The sequence below is a fragment of the Protomyctophum bolini genome, assembly GCF_963924005.1.
Source record: "Protomyctophum bolini genome assembly, chromosome: 24".
NCBI lineage: Eukaryota > Metazoa > Chordata > Actinopteri > Myctophiformes > Myctophidae > Protomyctophum > Protomyctophum bolini.
This window is the reverse complement of record NC_137885.1, coordinates 22,198,915-22,222,024: the sequence shown is the minus strand read 5'-3', so window position 1 is coordinate 22,222,024 and position 23,110 is coordinate 22,198,915. Positions and strand designations below refer to the sequence as shown.

The following is a 23,110-nucleotide window of genomic DNA, read 5'->3' as shown; positions in this document are numbered from 1 at the left end:
TAAGTGGTTAAAATCGTGTAATTAAGCCATTCAGGCCTGAGGCCGATTCTACAAATGCCTTCTAAATTCAGCCACTTTTTCGTAATTCACAATTTCTCAACACTTTCAAAGATCTTTCAAAAATGGCAGATGTACAATCTTGCAGCACGGCACGAAGTGACACGGCGTGAGCTTGTATATCTGCTATTTTTTAATAGCCAACCCGGGAAAGCTTTCCCGGTTTTACTGGTTTAAATAATGACGTGTTGACAGCTGGCTGTTTTACTATTTAATTGTCTTATCATAATCACCATTGTCTAATTAAATTAGGGACAAAATTGGTGTTCCCATCCCATAACAGACCATCCAAAATGAGTTGGAGCTTCTTTTTCTTTTATGCGTGTCAGTTACACTTGCGTCAATGATCCTTTCAAGGTTATGGTAAGAGGCTTTGGTATGAATGTAGGTCAGCAGGTGTGTATACATGTACAGTACAGTTGCAAAACCTTTAGTGTGTTTGTGTGTGCGTGCGTGCAAGATAAAAAAGCAAGATATTCTGTAAGCCATAGCATTGAGAATTTGCATGAAAAGGACAAGAGAATTGATGGTATAGTGGTGCTGGCCAGGGTTGACATCAGCTTCCTCTAGTGTCCGCACTATAAAAATGTAATGGATTGTTGTGTGTTATTTATTATTTTAGAATCTTGGCTTCACCATCAACACAAACAAAGCAAAAAGGACAATGCAATAAAGCCCTGTGTTAACATCAGTAAATTACACAATAATAATAGAAAATAAAATTGTCATTCATAATGTGAATTCCCCTAAACATTTGGCACAGCTGCTGCAGCCAGAACGAGATCATCATTATCCCAGCTGGGATGACGTGATTTAGAATAAAGGTCTTGTTAGTGTGTGTGCTAACTAAGTGAATTTAGCCAAACCCCTCATTTACATTTTTATCAGTGTATTTAATAATGTGGAGCTTGGAATGTGTCCATGAATTAAGCCAAGGGATTCTCAAACGTAATAATTCTAAGGACCTATAACTCTGAGCGTGTACAAATATGGAACCAAATGGACCCTTACTCCCTTACTGTCTGCACCCTTACTGTGCACTCAGTTATAAACCCGTCCTGACTATATTTGGGCTTCAGACTCCTCCCCGCTGAAGACTTGACTCAGATCTGAACCCATGTGATTTGGCATCAGCAGGAACCGGCCGCACGCCCTTGCTGACGCCGTTGGCGCCAGGCAGGGTTCGGACATATAGCCGACACAAGCTCACAGCGTTATCTGACAGCGTGTCAAGGCCCCTAGATTAGAAAGGCTAGATGGCTTGCCCGCGCTGCTGGCCAAGAGCGATGCCACCACATTGCGGCCATCTTGCTTCAGGTAGCTCGCCCACTCATGGAATTACCATACCACTCATAAATGACCATAACTTTCTACATTTTCATTTTGTCATAAACAGTTTGTTTATGGTTATGTTTAGTTTATTAGTTTGTTTTTTTCTTTCCATACAAAACATTCTTAGTTCATCAGTTTTTTCTTTTTCTTATTCTGAAAAAACTTAGTTATGGGTCTGTAACTCTGAGAGTGTACAAATGGAACCAAATGAACCCTAACGGTTCCATTTAAGTTAATTTCAAATTTATTTTACAATATAAATTGGGGGCCCCAGAGATAGAACTGCCATTAAATGGGGGTCCATAGACTAATACATGTCAAACTGGGAGTCCTGCTAGAACCGTAAAGATCTTCTCTTATGGGGGTCCCTGCAGGCATATCTTTTCTAATGGGGGTCTGCGGGCTAATGAGTGTCATGAAAAAGTGTGTACACACCCTACCCCAGAACAACAGAACCACTGCTCTATAGTACACACCCTACCCTAGAACAACAGAACCACTGCTCTATAGTACACATCCTACCCCAGAACAACAGAACCACTGCTCTATATAGTACACACCCTACCCTAGAACAACAGAACCACTGCTCTATAGTACACACCCTACCCTAGAACAACAGAACCACTGATCTATAGTACACACCCTACCCCAGAACAACAGAACCACTACTCTATATAGTACACACCCTACCCTAGAACAACAGAACCACTGCTCTCTATAGTACACACCCTACCCCAGAACAACAGAACCACTGCTCTATAGTACACACCCTACCCCAGAACAACAGAACCACTGCTCTATATAGTACACACCCTACCCCAGAACAACAGAACCACTGCTCTATAGTACACACCCTACCCCAGAACAACAGAACCACTGTGAAGGTTATAGCAGTACACACGGGGAGAATTGAAACGCCTATGAAGAACTATTCAACATCCCGCTCCTGGCTCTCTATGGTAATACGCAGGCAGAGACAGAGAGCGTCGTTGACTTTCAGGTTTGTTATTTCTGCAGTTTTTTATATCCGACGAGGTGCACGACCAAACAAAGCCATCCTGGCAGTTATATACCTCCCTTAACCCATTCTGACCGGGAACCCCTTTTGGTGTTTAGCATCATGTTATGCTTTAGCTATTGAAAAATAGCAGATCTACAAGCTCATAGCGCGCCACCGAGTGGCGCGCTACGAGCTTGTAGGTCTGCTATTTTTGAAAAATCGAAGAACGACTGACATTTTTTAGAATCTGATCTCGGGTCAGAATGGGTTAATCAGACCAGTGTGTGTCCAGTGGAAACCTCGTATGAATCTGATCTCAGGTCAGAATGGGTTAAAGTCTCAAACACACTGTGTTCCCCCTGACAGCGGTGTAAAGTAAAGTACAATTACTCAATTTTGAGGTATTTGTTTACTTGAGTAATACTTTTACTTCTACTCCACTACATCTCGGATCCAAATATGCTCCATTACATTTATTTGAACACTTTAGTTACTTGTTACTTGTAGATCCTTGATTATTATTACACGACATACATAAACCACTTCATCCCTATAGCCTACATTTCGTTTTGAAATTAGCTGATCTACGAGCTCGCAATGTGTCCCATTGCGACGCATTGTGAGCTTGTAGATCTGCTATTTTTTCAAAAGATTATTATACATTTGAAAACTTGGGACATTCTGCACAATGCATGGGTACTTGTATTTTTGGTACTTCAAGTACTTTTGCCAATACTTTTGTACTTTTTAATTCCGGACTTTTACGTAGTTCTACATTGCAGTATTGATACTTTTAGTACAACACGTGAGTACTTCCCCCCCCCCCCCCCCCACGACTGCTGTCTTCCCCCAGGCAGTGCTTGTGCAGTTTGACCTATCGTGGACTCACTATAAGAGCCGATCTCCTGTTCTTTTCTCTTTTACGACACAATGAAAAGCATGGGAAAATCAATGAGGCTAATGGCCGGTTTTGAAGGACTATGGCCGTGGAGAATCAATCTGGCTCGCCCCAAGTGTCAAAGAGGAAACCACTAGTATTGGCGTTCTGATTGGGTTCAGAATGCTCAAATACATTAAAACTAGGGCAACTGCACTGCATAATGTTCTGTTTTGCACGAGATGATTAGACTTCATGTATTATTGTCCCACGGAGGGAGATTTCTTTTCACATTTTGCTGTCGGGATGGAAACTGCTCTGCTTTTGATATACGCCCTCCTTTTATCGCCGGTGGGGACATTGTTGCGGTCAGGCCTATATCTCCATATGTTAACTTTTTGTCGTATTGCATATTAACGCCCCTACTTGGACATTGTTTATAAACATTTGTGATTTGTTTATAAACATTTGTGATTTGTTTATAAACATTTGTGATTTGTTTATAAACATTTTGGGATTTGTTTATAAACATTTGGGATTTGTTTACAAACATTTGGGATTTGTTTATAAACATTTGGGATTTGTAAGTCTCATGGGGGGGGTAGGACCACTACCAGTTGGCCTGTAGTAAGTCTCATGGTCGGGGGGGTAGGACCAAGTCTCATGGGATTTGTTTATAAACCTTTTGGTATTTGTTTATAAACATTTGTGATTTGTTTATAAACATTTGTGATTTGTTTATAAACATTTGGGATTTGTTTACAAACATTTGGGATTTGTTTATAAACATTTGGGATTTGTAAGTCTCATGGGGGGGGTAGGACCACTACCAGTTGGCCTGTAGTAAGTCTCATGGTCGGGGGGGTAGGACCAAGTCTCATGGGATTTGTTTATAAACATTTTGGTATTTGTTTATAAACATTTGTGATTTGTTTATAAACATTTGTGATTTGTTTATAAACATTTTGGGATTTGTTTATAAACATTTGGGATTTGTTTACAAACATTTGGGATTTGTTTATAAACATTTGGGAATTGTAAGTCTCATGGGGGGGGGGGGGGTAGGACCACTACCAGTTGGCCTGTAGTAAGTCTCATGGTCGGGGGGGTAGGACCAAGTCTCATGGGATTTGTTTATAAACATTTTGGTATTTGTTTATAAACATTTGGGATTTGTTTATAAACATTTGTGATTTGTTTATAAACATTTTGGGATTTGTTTATAAACATTTGGGATTTGTTTACAAACATTTGGGATTTGTTTATAAACATTTGGGATTTGTAAGTCTCATGGGGGGGGTAGGACCACTACCAGTTGGCCTGTAGTAAGTCTCATGGTCGGGGGGGTAGGACCAAGTCTCATGGGATTTGTTTATAAACATTTTGGTATTTGTTTATAAACATTTGTGATTTGTTTATAAACATTTTGGGATTTGTTTATACACATTTGGGATTTGTTTACAAACATTTGGGATTTGTTTATAAACATTTGGGATTTGTAAGTCTCATGGGGGGGGTAGGACCACTACCAGTTGGCCTGTAGTAAGTCTCATGGTCGGGGGGGTAGGACCAAGTCTCATGGGATTTGTTTATAAACATTTGTGATTTGTTTATAAACATTTGTGGTTTGTTTATAAACATTTGTGATTTGTTTATAAACATTTTGGGATTTGTTTATAAACATTTGGGATTTGTTTACAAACATTTGGGATTTGTTTATAAACATTTGGGATTTGTAAGTCTCATGGGGGGGGGGGGTAGGACCACTACCAGTTGGCCTGTAGTAAGTCTCATGGGGGGGGGGTAGCCATAGGTATACCACAGCGTCACACAAGAGCTTCAAAAGTAGCAGATCTACCAGCTTGAAACGTGGTGTGAATCAATGCGTTTATGAGCTTGTAAATCTGCTACTTTTGATGCTTTTTGAAAATTGAATTCTGAAAAGTAACAGTCTTGGACATACTGTATGAGGTTTCCACCTTTTTTTTGTTTCACACAAGCATGCACGCGTGCACACATACTCACTGACTCACTGACTCACTGACTCACTCACTCACTCACTCACTCACTCACTCACTCACCCACTCACTCACTCACTCAGGGTGGTTTGTTAGGTTCATCACTGTGCTTTTAACGTCGCTTCGTAAATGATATGAAGCATAGATTAGCTCATGAATATCACATTATTGTAATGTGATATCTCTATAAGCTTAATGTATTCATACTCATAATGGCTTTATTGGGCTTTTAGGCTCTTATAGTCACTGTTGTAGCAGACGGCAGCTTTAAGCGCATTCTCCTGGGTGTAGTTATTAAAAGTAGTAGGAAGGTATACAATCATTTCCCCACTTATGCCAAGAGCAGTCAGACGATGATGTCTGGCTCAACGCTCATATATCTCACGCTTTTAGTGTGTGTGTGTGTGTGTGTGTGTGTGTGTATGTGTGTGTGTGTGTGTGTGCGTGTGTGTGTGTGTGTGTGTGTGTGTGTGTGTGTGTGTGTGTGTGTGTGTGTGTGTGTGTGTGTGTGTGTGTGTGTGTGTGTGTGTGTGTGTGTGTGTGTGTGTGTGTGTGTGTGTGTGTGTGTGTGTGTGTGTGCATGCGTGCGTGCTTGTTAATCTGCTATTTTCTGCTAAGGCTTTGCCCACAATCCAGAATTCTGGATGCTGGCATTTAAGTGCTTAAACCCCAAACATGTTGTTGATTGGGGTCCCCTTATAGAGCGTGGCAGTCTTTCAGAACGACGAGTGGCCCAGGAAATGATTCCCCATTCATTTTCCCCATAGGCTTTTCAAAAAGTACTTATTTAAAGACGTTTACAGCGGACAAAGCCAACTCAGATTGTGACAAATCATGACAACAAACACAATGTTTTGGGCTGATCAAATCATTGGAAAGAACTAAGAAGAACAAAAAAGTCAGGGTACAACACTTTTTGTTTTGTTTTTCTTCTTACCAATTATTTGATCGGCCCAAAGCATTGTGTATACTGTATATGATTTGTCACGATCCGAGTTGGCTTTGTCCGCGGCGTAAACATAGGTCTGCTATTTTTGAAAAATCGAAGAACGACTGACATAGAAACATGGCTTTTTCAGAAAAGTGTCTCAGGTGTCTCAGGTCAAAATGGGTTAAATAAATACATTTTGAAAAGCCTATGGGGAAAATGAATGGGGATTCCTTTCCTGGGCCTCTCGTCGTTCTGAAAGGGGACTGGGACGCTCTATAGGGCTCTATCCAAGACCCTCTAGTAACTTCCCTCTACACCAAATCCCTCGGGCCTGATCTGCAAGCAGAATATTTATTGTTTACCCCAGTGTATGGGGTAAACATGTGTATGGGGTAAACATGGGATGTTTACCCCAGTGTATGGGTTCACGTCAGGGCCCATCAATGTGTCCATATAAGCAGAGGCAAGTAAAACTAGATCCTTTTTCCCCCTCCATTATAATCTTGTTTTGTTTGTGTAATGTGCGATGAAAGCACCGACTTCACTCAATTATTGATACGCTTCCAAATGGAATAGACTTGTGCCATGCTGCGTTGCAGTCTCTTTTCTTTAGTATACAGGTATAGGACACTGATTGAATTATATCGTCTCTGTCGGGCGGGGAACCTCATCATGTCCAGAACTGTTACTTTTCAGGATTCAAATTCAAAAATCCAAAAGGTAGCGGATCCACAAGCTTCTCAAGCTTATCAATTTGGTACTGTTGATGCTTTTATGTGACGCTGTAGTATGATCCATTAGAGTGTTAATTTACGAAAAAGTAGGCGTCCACTAGTATAAATATAGGTTCAGGTCTATGTGTTTAATATATTATTGACCAAATGACCGCGGCAACAATACATTTGGCCGACAAGGTCCATCACAAGCCGCCATGGTGATGACCCGCCGTGGTTCACGTTCATGTTCATAACCCATTCTGACCTGAGATCAGATTCTAAAAATGTCTTCTACATCCTGACAGTTTTCATTCTGACCTGAGATCAGATTCTAAAAATGTCTTCTATGTCAGTCGCTCTTCGATTTTTCAAAAATAGCAGACGTAAAAGCTCGTAGCGCGCCACTCGGTGGCGCGCTATGAGCTTGTAGATCTGCTATTTTTCAATAGCTAAAGCACAACGTAATGCTAACACCAAAACGGGTTGCCGCCCAGAATGGGTCAAAACATTCTGAGCCTGTAAATGACTATAGGAGGGCAAATTGATCTATATCTAATATAATATGAGGCGACTCAGACGAGGTTGAATTGATTTTTATGAATGAATTAACTGTGTTGCGGTGGCCTTTTCAACGTAAGTGCCCTCAAGTCCAGAGTAACCGGTGGTTGTTTTGGAGGTGTTGGAGCGAGTGGCAAATGTCACTTTAGTTTACAGGTTTTTAGCTCCTCTCTCCAGCGGTGAGACTTTAGCTCTGAAACAAGAACTGGTAACAAGTCTCTCTGAAAATCCTCTTACCAAACACACACACACACACACACACACACACACACACACAGATGCTTGTACGCATGCGCACATACACTTATAGGGTTCTCTCTCTCACGCATACACACACTCGCATGCACACACCCAGTCAAGTCTCATTCTTTTTCATACACAATACTCACTTTCTCTCTCTCTCTCCTCTGTTACTCTCGCACACACACACACATGCACGCACACGCGCACACAGGGGTCAGGGTGGGATTATAGGATGAAGGAGGCGAGGCCGTGCGTGCAAGCTGGTTTAGTTCGCGCTCAGACCAAAATCTCTATCTCTCTCGGTGGCAACAGTGACAAAAACACAGATGAACATCTGCCTCGGCTTGCGCACCACACCACACCACAGCACAGCAAACGCACTCTACGATGGACGGATGGAGGTGGCCGATAATACCACGGCAAGCAGAAGAATCCTGTGACATGTATTATGACTAAGCGTCTCCCCCGGTTCTATTTCGGAGGATGCAAAAAGGGGGAACCTTTTCTTCCCCCCCCACCCCCTCCCTCTGACCCCAGGATGACAGAAGTGTCAGATGATGAGACGGTGGGCACCGGGCTGCCCACGGGGCACATGGCCTCATCCCAACAGCGTCCAGACGGGGGGAAGTCGGCAGAGGAGCGCGCCGTTGAAGACGGAGCTGTTTTTTGGGGGCTGTTTCTTTTCTTCCAGAATAAGGAGACTTGTACATGGTTCCCGTGCACCACCCGCCGCCAGACACCATATTAACGTTTTGTAAAAACGTTTTTTTCTCGGGGAATACGGCTTTCCCCTAACTGATGATTGCCCGTGCTATAATGACATGCAGCACATGTCTCCAAAGAACCTGGATAACGTGTAGGAGTCATTAGCAGAGGGACCTTATGCGTGGTGTAGGAGTCTTCAAGCATATGATTTTGGTCTGATCTCATCCTTTTGGACCGCCTGGACTGATCCGTGCAATATATTTTCATGTGTGATCAATCAAATGGCTCGACGTTACTCGGCGCACGTCGATGATCTCATGCGTCTCTGTGGAAAGTGAATATTACTTTTTGCACGGCCGACGGGTCAGATCCACTGTCTCAAGAGGGCCGTCCTTTGGTGACGTGTCACCGCGAAGAAGTCAATATGGACCTTTAAAGTCTTTTCGCCGTTACCTTTCAATCCGGATGCAGCCTCTGTGTCTCATTGGTTGTTGCTGTACATGTATGATTTTTGTTTTTGAAATAATAATTTGTTAAGTTAATAGGTTAATATGTCCGAGAGGACAGACAAGCCTTTGTTTTTATCCATTGGACACTTTTGAGATGATGGACTGATGCATGGAACCCATCACCAACGCAATATGGGAGTGAAGCGTCTGGATTGTTATGGGGACGACGTCCTTATCTAGTATGCATTTTAAGATCATTTGTCTTTATACTTACATTGAAAACATATCGCAGCTGTAAATGAAAGTGATACTATCTCGTACGCATTTTCTTTAGATTAGTCTTATCTCTGGCTTTGTGAGAATGTAATTCATCATATATATATATATATATATATCCATGTATGAACCAGATCCAGAATGAAACCCAGGAGCAATCTGGGTCTTTGTAGGATCAGAGTTTGTGGGGCCCTATTAACACAATCTGTACATACGACGTCTGGAAACGTCATAGGGACTCGAACCGAGCTGTACATCTGACGTGTGAGGACGTCCTATAGCGCATCCTCAATGATACCGGGCGAGATACGAATATTCAGAATCTTTACTTTTTTTTTGTCAGTTCGCCTTTCGGCTACCGTATGCTACGCTCTGGGCTCATAGTTTACCGTTGACTTAGCTGTTAGCGCGGCGGAAAGAATGACTCGTCTACAAGCTCATCTACAAGCTTGTAGGTCTGCTATTTTTGAAAAATGTGGTGCAAAGCTTTTTAACTCAAATCTTTTCTTCTGGGAGGTAGTCCCTGAAACAACACATTTTCAGATGGGGGTCAGCGGCCAATTTAATATATTTTTGGGGGTCCTTGACATGAAATATTGAGAACCACTGATATAGAAACATGAGGTTTTTCAGAAAAAAATATTTTTTTTCCCGACGTCAGGCCTAAATGGGTTAATCTATAACAAAAAAAACACAAAAAGTTCTGTAGATAAGAGGTTTCGGCCCGACAGCAATGATACTGCAAAGTTTCCGCTGATGTAATACAGTGTGATGTCAACTGAGGCCGAGTCATCGGCTCTGGAAGTGGTTGTTTTAATTAGCCTGGTCTCTGTGCTTTACACGGGTCAAGGGTCAACGGCCCTGACTTATAGATATGCAAATCTCTGCTTGGTGATGCTATACCGTTACACTGGGCTGTCAATTCTCATCATCTAGGGGATGGGGCCCTTTTCGCATAATGTCCTCCCTAACCAGACACCGTGATTTAAAGCGACATTTGCATTAGCAGATTTCTGTCTGGCTTGTCCCACGTCTCACTCTCTCCACCTCTCTCTCTCTCTCTCTTCTACACACACACACACACACGCACGCATGCACACACGCACACACACACACACACACACACACACACACACACACACACACACACACCCTCAATGTCTTTCTCTGCAACAACCCCTCTTCTCTCTCAGTCAGGTCTTTATTACCCCGGCAGTCTCCCCTCCCCCATCCCATGCCCTCTGCGCTATACGTATAGCGCCTCCCTGGACTCCTCAATGACATTGTTAGCGTAATCTGCGGTAAGCAAATCAGCTGTCATATCGTCTCCCCCCCCCTTCTGGCCGCCTCGTCCCCGTGGCCCTGCATCGTAATTTTGCAGAGTAAGCCATTGATTGGCTGTCTGCGGCCATCGCGCCGGGACGTTATTCAACCGCGGTCGATTGCGTCGAGCGCTGGCTGTCTGCCGCGAGACGGGGCGCGACGTGCCGCGGGTGAAGAAGTCGTGCTAATTGAGGGCCCGAACTGCGACCAAATGTGACACGTTCTCACATGCCGCGGTCTTTTGGAAAGGCCTCGGCACGGGATGTGAATGAATGTATCCCAGAATGTCACGGCTCAGAGAGAGAGAGAGAGAGGAAGCGCACTCCTTTTTGGTGACATTTGCCAGTCCTTGAAAACGACCTGACACCGCGCTCTGCACCGTAATCGTTTTGTGCGACTGTGGATGTCCAGCATATGCTCGCTCCCCCCGCCCCCCGCCCCCCGCCCCCGCCCCTCCCCCAGCCATTCCCTTTAAATGCTACACCATTTTTTATTCCACGAAGATAGCCAGATAGATTTGCAGCCTCACAATGCATCGCAACGGGACACCTTGTGAACTTAAATATACACTGTTTTCAGCAAAGATCCCCAGCAACACGTGTTAATATAGCGTGACAATCATTCCATTTATCCATTTATATGTTGGCTATTGGAAGCAGATATACAATCTCACATGCAAAACTTTAGCATTTTTTAACTTTAACATTTTTTAAACACAAATCTTCTCTTCTGGGGGGGGGGGGGGGGGATCGCTGGGTGGCACAAAACCTTTCCAGATGTGGGGGCTGTGGCCAAATACAATTTTGGGGGTCCTTGACTTTAAAACTTTTTTGAAATAGTGTCTAACTGGCTGTGTGTTTTGCGTTGCAGCCATAAGAACAGAACAGCGGGCTGGCCGCCCCCTGGCCCGGGGGGCTCCTGGGGAGGCCTGCAGGGTCCACCCTACTGCTGGGACAGCATGAACATGTCCTCTGGAGAGGGACGCGACTACCCCAGCAAGTAAGACCACGCGCGCAGCCGCGCGCACACACACACACACACACACACACACACCCCCCCCGGAGGTTATAGTTTATGATTGCAGGAAGAAAACTAATATACAAATTTGTTTGCCTCGGGGCGTCCAGATTATACAGCTCGTTGCTGTGGGGTTCTAATGCAGCGGCGTGGTAATAATGCCTTTGTGGGCAGTGTTGTTTTTTTGTTTTTTTCTGGCCTATACCTGACCCTGCCCCCGTTTCCTCAACCGGAAGCTATATACCTGACCCTGCCCCGGTTTCCTCAACCGGAAGCTATCATCAAACGCAGTGGTTTCAGTTGTGTTGCTACTGTACAGCTTTTGGGAAGGAAGGAAGGAAGTAAGGAAGGAAGAGAGGTGTAGAGTTTGTCATTCTAGCGGCAGCACAGACCATCCCATTCCAAACGCCCTGCATAGGCACACTTGTCTCTCTCTCTCTCTCTCTCTCTCTTGATCTCTTCCATGTCTCTTTCATCACGCTGCACTGTGTGCGTGTCATTGCTGTATGATGAAGTATAGGGCATTCATTTATGGGAAAACATAAAAAAGTTAAAGTAAGGAGATAATAAGGTTTCTGTAAGGTACTGCATGTTGCATCTGTCGGGTGGAAAAACCTTTACTTTTCATGATTCAACGGCAGAAGTAGCAGCTGTTTGGTAAAAGAAAATTGCAAAATCAAAACAAAGAAAAACAGTACATGTGAGATGTGACACTGTAATATGATCTAGCAGGGCATTCATTTACGAAAAAACACATATAGTTAGAATATGGAGATACAATTTAGGCATTTAATCCAGAGCGACTACCAGTAAGTAAGCAAGAATGACACATGTAATACATCAAATACATAGAAATAGTCATCAAGGATCATAAGCAAGCTAAGAACCTAAGAATCTAACAGTAGCTGTACAATGAACTATGAGTATACACACTATAGAGTGCTATGTCTACATACTATGCTATCTAAATGACATACTTTTAGGATTCAGAAGATTTTTTCCCTATATCGGCCTCAGTCCTAAATGGGATAAACTGAATTGAGCTGATTGAAATTAGTCACGGTGAATATATACAGTATTGTTTTACTGTCATCTCTCCTCTCTCGCTGCCTCCTGCTCACTGAGAGAACACGGATCATCACGCTCTAACATGTTACAAATGAGAGGTGGCTGAAGAAAGGCTCATGGCTTAAGTTGAGGTGACACTGCTATCCAGGTGGTGTCACAATTGGATTTCTGAGGAGAGTGGATTCAAGATTCAATAATTTATTTGCCATGTCAACAAGTTGATAGGAATTTGTCTTGGTTCATACTCAACATATACAGACAACCATAGATACACAAACAAGAAGGACAGTACAATACAAAAACAAAAACCAGCAGCATAGGAAATTACATTCAGTTTTTTAAAGTGCTATATGCATATACTATGAGTTCAGATGTCTAATGGCTACGGGGTAAGTGCTATCCCTGAAGCGACATGTTGAGCTCTGGATACTTCTATATCTCCTGCCTGATGGGAGGAGATTGAAGAGGTGATGTGCAGGATGGGAGTTGTCTGCAATGATTTTATTTGCCTTCCTAATTATTCTGGTGGAATAGAGTGAGGAAAGTGTAGGGAAGCTGCATCCTATGTTTTTTGATGCGTGACGTACTACTCTTTCCAGCTTTGATTTGTCTTGAGAGGTTGTGTGACCAAACCATACAAGCATAGAGAAGGTGAGAACACTTTCAATAGTGGCCCTATAGAAGTGAGTCATGGCTGCTTGGCTGACTTTGAACTTCTTAAGCTGCCGCAGGAAATAGAGACGCTGGTGTGATTTGCTTATTATGAGACTGGTGTTAAGATCCCATGATAAGGACTCATGGATGGTGGTCCCTAGGAACCGGAAGGAGGAAACTCTTCCCCATTGATGAAGAGGGGGGGGAGGGGACACGATTTATTTTTCCTAAAATCTATGAACATCTCTTTGGTTTTAGAGATGTTTAGAATCAAGTTGTAACTCTCACACCATCTCACCAGCTCCTCTACTGCTCTGCGGTAGTCGGTTTCAACCTCGTTGGTAATAAGACCTACTAAAGATGTGTCATCAGCAAACTTATACATCATAACTGTACGAAAGTGAGATTGACAGAAATGAGTGTATAATGAGTACAGAAGTGGAGAAAGGACGCACCCCTGGGGGGCCCCAGTGTTTAGGAGCCTCGACAGCGAGACGAGGTCACCTATTTTGACCACCTGTTTCTGTCACATAGAAAATTAAAGATCCATTTACATAGATGTGATCTGACGCCTAGCTCCTGTAGGGTTGAAATCAGCTTCCCCGGCACTATTGTATTAAATGCGGAGCTGACAAACAAAAAGTACACGAGCATAGGTGGATCTGGATTCTAGATGTGGAAAAGAGGGGGACTGATGGTCTTCACTGTCGAACCGACAATAAAAATCATTAAAGGGACACTTCACCCTTTTTGCTAAAGAATATATGTTAATGACGTTTAGAAGCTTTAGATCACTTTCCTGGGGGTATTTATGTGTGTAATATGTGGTTTTAGATATTTTAGATTGTAGCAGTGAGCCTGTTGTCTCTGATGTCATGGATACTGGTCTCACTTCCTTCCTGGACTACATGTTGTCTCAGTAAGACAGCTCTCCCCCCTATCCACAAGGAGGAGCAGTGCACCAAAGAATTATGGGAATTGTAGTCCAGGAAGGTAGTGAGACCAGTGTCCATGACATCAGAGACAACAGGCTCACTGTTACAATCTAAAATATCTAAAACCACATATTACACACATAAATACCCCCAGGAAAGTGATCTAAAGCTTCTAAACGTCATTAACATATATTCTTTTGCAAAAAGGGTGAAGTGTCCCTTTAAGCCTCCCAGGAAGGGAGGGGTCCAGGTCTGGAACATGGTGCTTGGTTTTATAGTCAGTGATGTCCTGCAAACCCTGCAATACACCTTTGATGTCATTTGCTTGCAGTTTGTTTTCAAGCTTCACTTTGTAGGAGGCCTTAGCCTTAGACACATCACGCTGAAATTCATATTTCAGTCTCTTATAATTCCCCATATCTCCACGTTTATAAGCAGCATGTTTCTCCCTACAAAGCGATCTCACTTCATTGTTGAACCAGGGCTTGCTGTTGTTCAAAACTGTAATGGTCCTTGTGGGAATGCAAACACTTTCACAGAAGTGAATATAGGATGTAACAGTGTCAGTGTACGTGTCAATATCCTGACCGTCAGCCCAGAGGTTAGTCCATTCTGTGGACTCCAAACAGATGTATGCGTGCGTGCGTGTGTGCGTCGCATCCATAATCCATATGCATTAACTTTAGCACCATTAACAATTTAGTACAATGCTCATTCACTACTTCAGAACCATGGACAGATCGCTGTAGGTCCATTCACTGCTCAGCACCATGGACAGTTCAGTACAGGACAGGTCTATTCACTGCTCAGCACCATGGACAGTTCAGTACAGGACAGGTCTATTCACTGCTTCAGCACCATGGACAGTTCAGTACAGGACAGGTCTATTCACTGCTCAGCACCATGGACAGTTCACTACAGGACAGCTCTATTCACTGCTTCAGCACCATGGACAGTTCACTACAGGACAGGCCTATTCACTGATTCAGCACCATGGACAGTTCAGTACAGGTCCAGTCACTGCTTCAGCAGCATGGCCAGCTACACATTGCTCCATGGGAGAAGACTAAATTAAAATTCAAGAAAATAATAACAATAACCAGTAAGACACCCTAAGGGAGAAGCGACCTCGCTCCGTCTAGAAGGAGGCCTGTCTAGAAGAAGAGTTATAGAGTAAGATGGGAACAGGGAAACCACAGAACTGGTGAATTAATTACAGAGCACGCCGATCTCTCGCCCTCCACTTTTTAACCGCGTGGGCTCTGCTGACCTTATGGATTGAATATCATCCTGACCCAGTATCCCCCCTGACGCTGGGTCGGCCCTCCATGAGGGATTAAACGTGAGTGATCCCCGCCGCCGTCTCGCGCGTCCCAGATTGGAACATGCTTCATTACCAACAGATTTACTCTGAGATCAGTGTTGCCATGTCCTCTTGTTATAAGAGACTTTGGGCTTAATTTTTTCTGTAAAGTTGGTTGTAAATATTGGCAGTTCCGGGTTGCTTATTTTGGGCTTGCTTCCATTTTTCATGTATTATTTAAACCAGTGGTTGTCAAATATTGTCAGGTCATGTAAAGATTGGATGCCATTATGTATTTGTCATCTGGAAATGTTTTGTACACCAGAGAGCCCCATACCAGATTTGTGTTAGCAAATAGCAGATCTACAAGCTCTATTAGATCAGCTATTTTCAAATGGATGTGTTCATGCTATGCAATACAGTATATAGCATATATATATATATATATATATATATATATATTTAAAGTGCTCGTGTGGCGTAATTGCTTCTTTTGGGCATGTATTCCTAGACCTTGTTGCTTATTTCTCTAACCAAATCTGGTAACATTGTATATATGCATTGCTACAGCATACCATGGGAGGATGGAGAGAGAGAGGGGGAGGGGAGGTGGGGAGGTGAGGCAGAGATTGTACTGGATCCTAATCGGCATGTTGATGAGGTCGCATCCCGGGGTCGATGTAATGTTCTTTACCGTCTCGCCAGATTAAAGCTAACATGACAGAGGCCACAAGCTATAGGCCTATAGTTAGATAGCTACTAGCTTGCATGGTGCTTAGTATACTGTATGTACCTAGTACAAGTGTTCTACTAGAGGTCAGGGGCGATACTGCACCCTATACTGTGTTATTAGACTTTTAGACAGAATGTTGTCACTGTCGCCTTGTATGTCCAAAACCGTTATCTAATATATCTATAGACACTCTTGATGATGGTTCAGAGCATACATCGGCACATGCGGGCCTCCCAGCTTCACTTAATGTGGCCAACAGTTTAACACTCTAGCCGCTAGGATTTATTGAAAAATTAGGATCTAACTCACGCCAGCATTTCTTTCCAGTTTCTTTCCAGTTGAACGTAAGTAGCATTATGGCTTGATCGATCGCTATAAAAGCGCAATTGCCATTGATCTACGCCAATGGCGGTAAGCGTAGTATTAAATAATAGGCTTCAATTGACCTAGATCTACGCCAATGGCGCGGAAATATCCAAATACTGATATATTATTGAGTTCAGCTGTTGCAATTCCAAACAAAACCCACTTTACGTATACTTCAGCCTGTGATATTGGTAAAAGGAAATGAAGAAAACCTTATATTCTTTTTTAACTCACTGCACTATACTGCCCCATCGAAGTTATGGTATTGTGACTTTATATCTTGGCATTTACTTGGGAGAGGTGCATGGTGGGAGCTAGCTGTTTTAACCCATTCTGAACGGGAACCCATTTTGGGGTTAGCATCGTGTTATGCTTTAGCTATTGAAAAATAGCAGATCTACAAGCTCATAGCGCGCCACCGAGTGGCGCGCTACGAGCTTGTAGGTCTGCTATTTTTGAAAAATCGAAGAGCGACTGACATTTTTAGAATCTGATCTCAGGTCAGAATGGGTTAATCAGACCAGTGTGTAGTCCAGTGGAAACCTCGTATGAATCTGATCTCAGGTCAGAATGGGTTAATAGACAGTGTGAGGTGACTTTTGAATACTTTTCATTGGTTCAATATTTTAGGGTGTTCTATACTTTATAGCATTGATTTATGACCAAAAAATAATCAAAAACCTCAAAGATTTAGTTAGGCGGTATCCTCCCGACAGCAACGATGTATGCAATGTGACCCTCTGGAGTGATTGTGTAAATATAGTGGCCCTCTCCATCATCAACGTGGCCCACCCACCCCTGAACCAGAGGGACCCAAACCAATGTCAACTTGAATAGAAATGGATCCTGCCGAGCAAGAGCAGTGTGCAGGATCTTTGTTCATAACACGCTTTTTCTCACGAGTAGTAGTCACTGTGCAACGCACCTGCCTCTGAACAAAGTGGATGTGTGTGTGTGTATATATATATATATATATATATATATATATATATATATATATATATATATATATACACAGTATATATATGCTGCAGTTACAAAGGAGAGAGAGAGAGAGAGAGAGAGAGAGATTTTGTCGACTAAAACATTTTCGGCAACTACAGTACCTTTTTTCAACTAAATGGAAACTAAATGAAAACTAAGCTATGATGACTAAAACTAATACTAAATATATTGACAATTTCGTCAACAAATAAAAACTAGACTAAAATGTAATAGGAAGGGACTAGTGGACAAGAGATCCAGTATATACGTCATTTTACACTTGTTTGCAAGCTCGGCTATTTTCAGCAAGTGTAAAATCAGCCATTATGACAGCATCAAGGCCTGCCAAAACACATTTTAGTAGACTAAAACTAAACCAACACTAACAGATTCCAGATGACTAAAATGTGACTAAAACTAAGTGAAAACTATATACTAACAAGAGACTATGACTAAAACTAAAATAGACATTTGCTGCCAAAAACAACACTGGAGAGACAGGGGGGGGTTGGGTGTGTTTTCTAGTGACAACACTGGAGAGACAGGGGGGGGGTTGGGTGTGTTTTCTAGTGACAACACTGGAGAGACAGGGGGGGGGTTGGGTGTGTTTTCTAGTGACAACACTGGAGAGACAGGGGGGGGGTTGGGTGTGTTTTCTAGTGACAACACTGGAGAGACAGGGGGGGGTTGGGTGTGTTTTCTAGTGACAACACTGTACTCTTTGTTCAGAGAGACGAGGGAGCACTGCCAAGAATGCATTGAACGCGTTGAACACGGTGAGAGAGGGTGATGAGTAATAGAAACACATGAGGGAGTGTGTAATGGAACAAGGAAGGAGGGGGAGGCAGAAGAGGGAAGAGTTGTGCAAAAGTGAGGAAAAGTTTGTTTAAAATGAACAATGGATTCTGCTCAACTTCGGTTCTGTTTTGCGATCCATTCTGATCCGTTCCAATATGAGTCCTCCTGTATTTGCAGCTCTCTCGCTGTGTTGTGGTGTTCTCACTGTTTGTTTTGGTAGACAGGCAGGGGTGTTTTTGTGGTTTATACCGAATACAGTATGTGCATTTTTGGTGACATGCACATGAAAGGGTTACATGTAGCCTCGCATATAGCCAGACAACTACTCAGAATCTGTAACTGAACCTGCCGAAAGCCAAGAAAGGCTTTCAGGAGATGGTTTTCAGCACTGTCTTTGCACACTGCACAGGCTGTATGACGGAAGCATTTGAAAAACGTGGGAGGCAACTGTCTGGGACTGTAGAGAGAGTATAATGATATATAGACGTCATGAAATTGCTTCATTTCCAAAGTTTTGGCAAAGTTTAGTTCGGAGACAGGGCCCAGGAGTGTGGTTTAGTTCGGAGACAGGGCCCAGGAGTGTGGTTTAGTTCGGAGACAGGGCCCAGGAGTGTGGTTTAGTTCGGAGACAGGGCCCAGGAGTGTGGTTTAGTTCGGAGACGGGGCCCAGGAGTGTGGTTTAGTTCGGAGACAGGGCCCAGGAGTGTGGTTTAGTTCGGAGACAGGGCCCAGGAGTGTGGTTTAGTTCGGAGACAGGGCCCAGGAGTGTGGTTTAGTTCGGAGACAGGGCCCAGGAGTGTGGTTTAGTTCGGAGACAGGGCCCAGGAGTGTGGTTTAGTTCGGAGACAGGGCCCAGGAGTGTTGTTTAGTTCGGAGACAGGGCCCAGGAGTGTGGTTTAGTTCGGAGACAGGGCCCAGGAGTGTTGTTTAGTTCGGAGACAGGGCCCAGGAGTGTGGTTTAGTTCGGAGACAGGGCCCAGGAGTGTGGTTTAGTTCGGAGACAGGGCCCAGGAGTGTGGTTTAGTTCGGAGACAGGGCCCAGGAGTGTGGTTTAGTTCGGAGACAGGGCCCAGGAGTGTGGTTTAGTTCGGAGACAGGGCCCAGGAGTGTGGTTTAGTTCGGAGACAGGGCCCAGGAGTGTGGTTTAGTTCGGAGACAGGGCCCAGGAGTGTGGTTGTCGTTGACAAAATCAGCTGCTAGGGAACAGGACCGTTCCCTATAGCAGTCAAATTGTGTCTCCCCAATTAAAATGAGGTGCGAGTGGAGGAACGTGAGCAATGAGAATCAAAAGGTGAATGAAATCAACACATTTGAATACTTTTCTATCTGTCATCACATATAGTATAATAGTAGTATGAAATCTACACTATAGCGGAATATTGGAGGGGCTAGCGCCCCTCAAAGATCTAAAGGACTTTTGATATAAAAATCACACCTGTGTGAAGTGAGGGGCACTCTTATCATCAACATGATGTAAATTAACACTGTCTCCTTGCTCAGAAACTATGACGTAAAATTGACCATTCATTGTCAATGGGAATGTAATGATTGTGTATAAAGACAAAGTTTGTGCACACACACCAAAAGCTGGATATGGGAGGGGCTAGGGCCCCTCAAAAAATACACGTTTATTTTGTCCTTTATACTGATGGATATGTCCTCATTGTGACCTTAGGACCTATGCTGTGAAAAACGTATTTTTCTTCTCCCCACGTCTTTAAGCCCTAGAAGTAATTATGATCACAAGCAGGGCAGGGGTAGTCTTTAACTGCTGGGTGGGATATCTGGGAACGCAGGTCACATAATCCACCATGGTATCATCAGATCTTATGACATGCCCTCCTGACAGTGACCACTGGTGGAAGAAGTAATCACACGCCTGGCTTTTGAAATTACGTCATATGGCAGCAAAGTCGATGGACTTTTATAGGGCTATAATTGCGCCACCCCTTACCCCTAAACTTATTTGCCATTTTTTACTATTTTGAAAAACCTTTTAAAATAGTTCAAATAGCCGATCTACAAGCTAACAACGTGTCGATGTGGATCGTCTAGTTGAACTATTTTAAATTTTATTTTAAAATAGTAAGAAAATGGCAAATATGTTTAGGGATTAGGGGTAAGGGCAAGATTGGGCCCTTAATGTTTGTTTAGAACACTTGTGACGTAAATTGTTTGCCAGCCAAATCTATAGCATCCATTTATCACAAAACACAATTTGGGCTTGGAATTTGATCGAATATCAAGACTGTGTTCTGAAGAAGCATTCTGAAAGCAGGTACTGTGTGTATTCTTAGCATGTACGAATGGCAGAGGGTGATATTCGTCTTAGTGCGGTTCGTTTCACACACCACTGAAGAAAACACTGAATAGACAGACACAGAACCAGCCTTGGACTAAAATAACTTGGCCTGAAAAGAACTCTTGCCTTCTTTTTTTTCGCTGTTAAGAAGACTTTAATAAAAAGTTTTGAGTGATGTAATGACTTCAGTCCCTCACATTGTATGGATAAGCAGGTCTCGATCACACTTTTACCACACAAACATTTTTTCTGTGTCAGGTTATGACGTAACATGTCGATTTGCTCAGACACATACAGTATGACGTAAATTCTCCATTCATTGAGAAAGAGAGAGGGATATACGGAGAGAAATGCGTAAAAATGCGTAAAATTATCTGTTCAGACACAACAGTATAGTTTTGGGTCTTCTAACCTCAGCCCTGTGACTTAATCATTTGCATTTGAATTGCACAAGAACAACGATAACAGTAGACGTTGTGTACTGTACAGCTGCTTCATTGATATTGGCACAGGACCATGTACTTGTGTAGCATAATTTGGGAAGCAACAGCCCCTGAGCTACATGGCCCATACTGATAAGGATCTGCTATTTCTGTAGGCAGGTTCATGTACAAATACACTTGGATATGGCACTATAGTACAGTATGTCGAAGGGACTTACTCCCATTCCTTGATGGAGGGAGGCATCGGGTACAATGTTTGTAGTCTTTGGTATATGACTCAAGCAGGGCATTGAACCGCAAGCTCCCAAACGCATGGTGGACACTCTAACCACAAGGCCACTGAGCTGGTGTGTGCTTGTGAGCTTGCAGATTGGCTTATTTTCGCTTTTATTATGTGCTTACAGATTCCTTTGTCCAAGTTTCCTGTGATAATATCCAAATCCCAAGATAATCTCCATTGTGATTCAAGGCACAAGCAGCCGAGGAAAGCGTATCTTCCATTTGCATTTGTGTCATGTTTCTTTAAAACAATATTAGTGAATTGAGGATAAAGTCAAAGAGGGCACTTCATTCTAATGAGGTCCCTGGACTCCGTCTCCAAATGTGAGTGTTCTGTCTGTCTCTCTCTGTAAATCACTGTCACCCTCCCCTGTTTTTGAATGATTTATCATTTTATTAGATAATAAAATGCACAATTTGTCCAATAGAACAGTATAGAAGAAAGACCTTGCAGTCTTGTTTCACAAAAGTATCAGTTACGATGTATCATAAATTTTTTGTCAACTTAAATTCTGAAGTTTTGAAAGATTTTCCAAAATAGTTTCCACAACATTTGAAATACAGTATAGGGCAGTAACTAAGTCAATCATTGCATAACCACATTATCCATGTATATATTGGCTATTCAAAAATAGCAGATCTGCAAGCTCACGGTCCGTCACTCCTGGGGGTCCCTCCCTGGCACAAATCTTTTCAGATGAGGGGGTCCACCGAGTGGCGTGCTACGAGCTTGTAGGTCTGCTATTTAGTTTTTATCTTAAAATGTGGCGCAAATCTTTGAATATATATTCTTTCAAAGTGAATGTTTTTAAATCAGGTCTAAATGGGTTAAGTATATCTTGAGACACATTCTGTACTTTTACTAAAAGTAAAAATTTGAAATCGTATCAGAATATATTTCTTCATGGCAGTATTGATACTTTTATTCATAAGTAAAATAATTGAGTACTTTTTTTCCCCACCAATGCCACTGCTTGTGTTCCTTCCCTCCATGCAGCCAGGTGTCTCAGAGCAGCTCCCTGGAGGAGGTGCACCAGGACGGGGCCCCCCCGCCGCCGCCCCGCACACTGGAGATGAGACGGGACCCCGTGCTCGGGTTCGGCTTCGTGGCCGGCAGCGAGAAGCCTGTGGTGGTCCGCTCCGTCACGCCGGGTAGGTTGGGATTCCGTGTGCGCGTGACGTGTGCGTGGGTGTGCGCGCATACGACACACAAAATGTAGCACAGTGTTGCGATGCGACTCGTTGCCTAAACAATAATTAAAAAAACATTTCGGAAATAATAATAATAATAACATAAGCACTTATACACTTTTAAAACAAGCACAACCAAAAATGTAAGCCGCAACTACCAATATTTACAAGCGACTTTACTGAAAAAACAAGCCCAAAGTTGCTTATAATAAGTAGACATGCCAACACTGCCAAGGGCCACTTAGAGAGAGAGACGAGAGTGAGTGTGAGTGAGTGAGTGTGAGTGAGTGAGTGATTAGGCGTCTCAGTGATCAATCAGTGTTGAATTACAAGCAGACAGTTCAATTAATGAATATTCTATTAACTACCTTGGGCTCCTGGCACACATACTGTATTATATACATGAAAGACAATGCCATAGATTCCTGCAGACTCAGAGTGCATTACATGCATCAGGGGTTTCCACTGCACACACAGGCGATGGCAGCTGCAATCTGTTGATTAACATTCGTGTTAGTGCATCACACACACACACACACACACACACACGTG

At 43.1% G+C, this 23,110-nt stretch overlaps 1 protein-coding gene across 1 annotated transcript in view; it reads left to right on the top strand.

The window, feature by feature from the left end:
- LOC308311821 (FERM and PDZ domain-containing protein 4-like) overlaps positions 1 to 23,110 on the top strand; it is a gene marked incomplete at both ends in the record, with an annotated part of 80,572 nt that overhangs the window by 30,182 nt on the left and 27,280 nt on the right. Inside the window, 2 exons of the mRNA XM_080758597.1 lie at positions 11,356 to 11,484; positions 22,365 to 22,519. Of these exons, the coding sequence (XP_080614723.1) occupies positions 11,356 to 11,484; positions 22,365 to 22,519 (284 nt within the window). The remainder of the gene's footprint in view (positions 1 to 11,355; positions 11,485 to 22,364; positions 22,520 to 23,110) is intronic.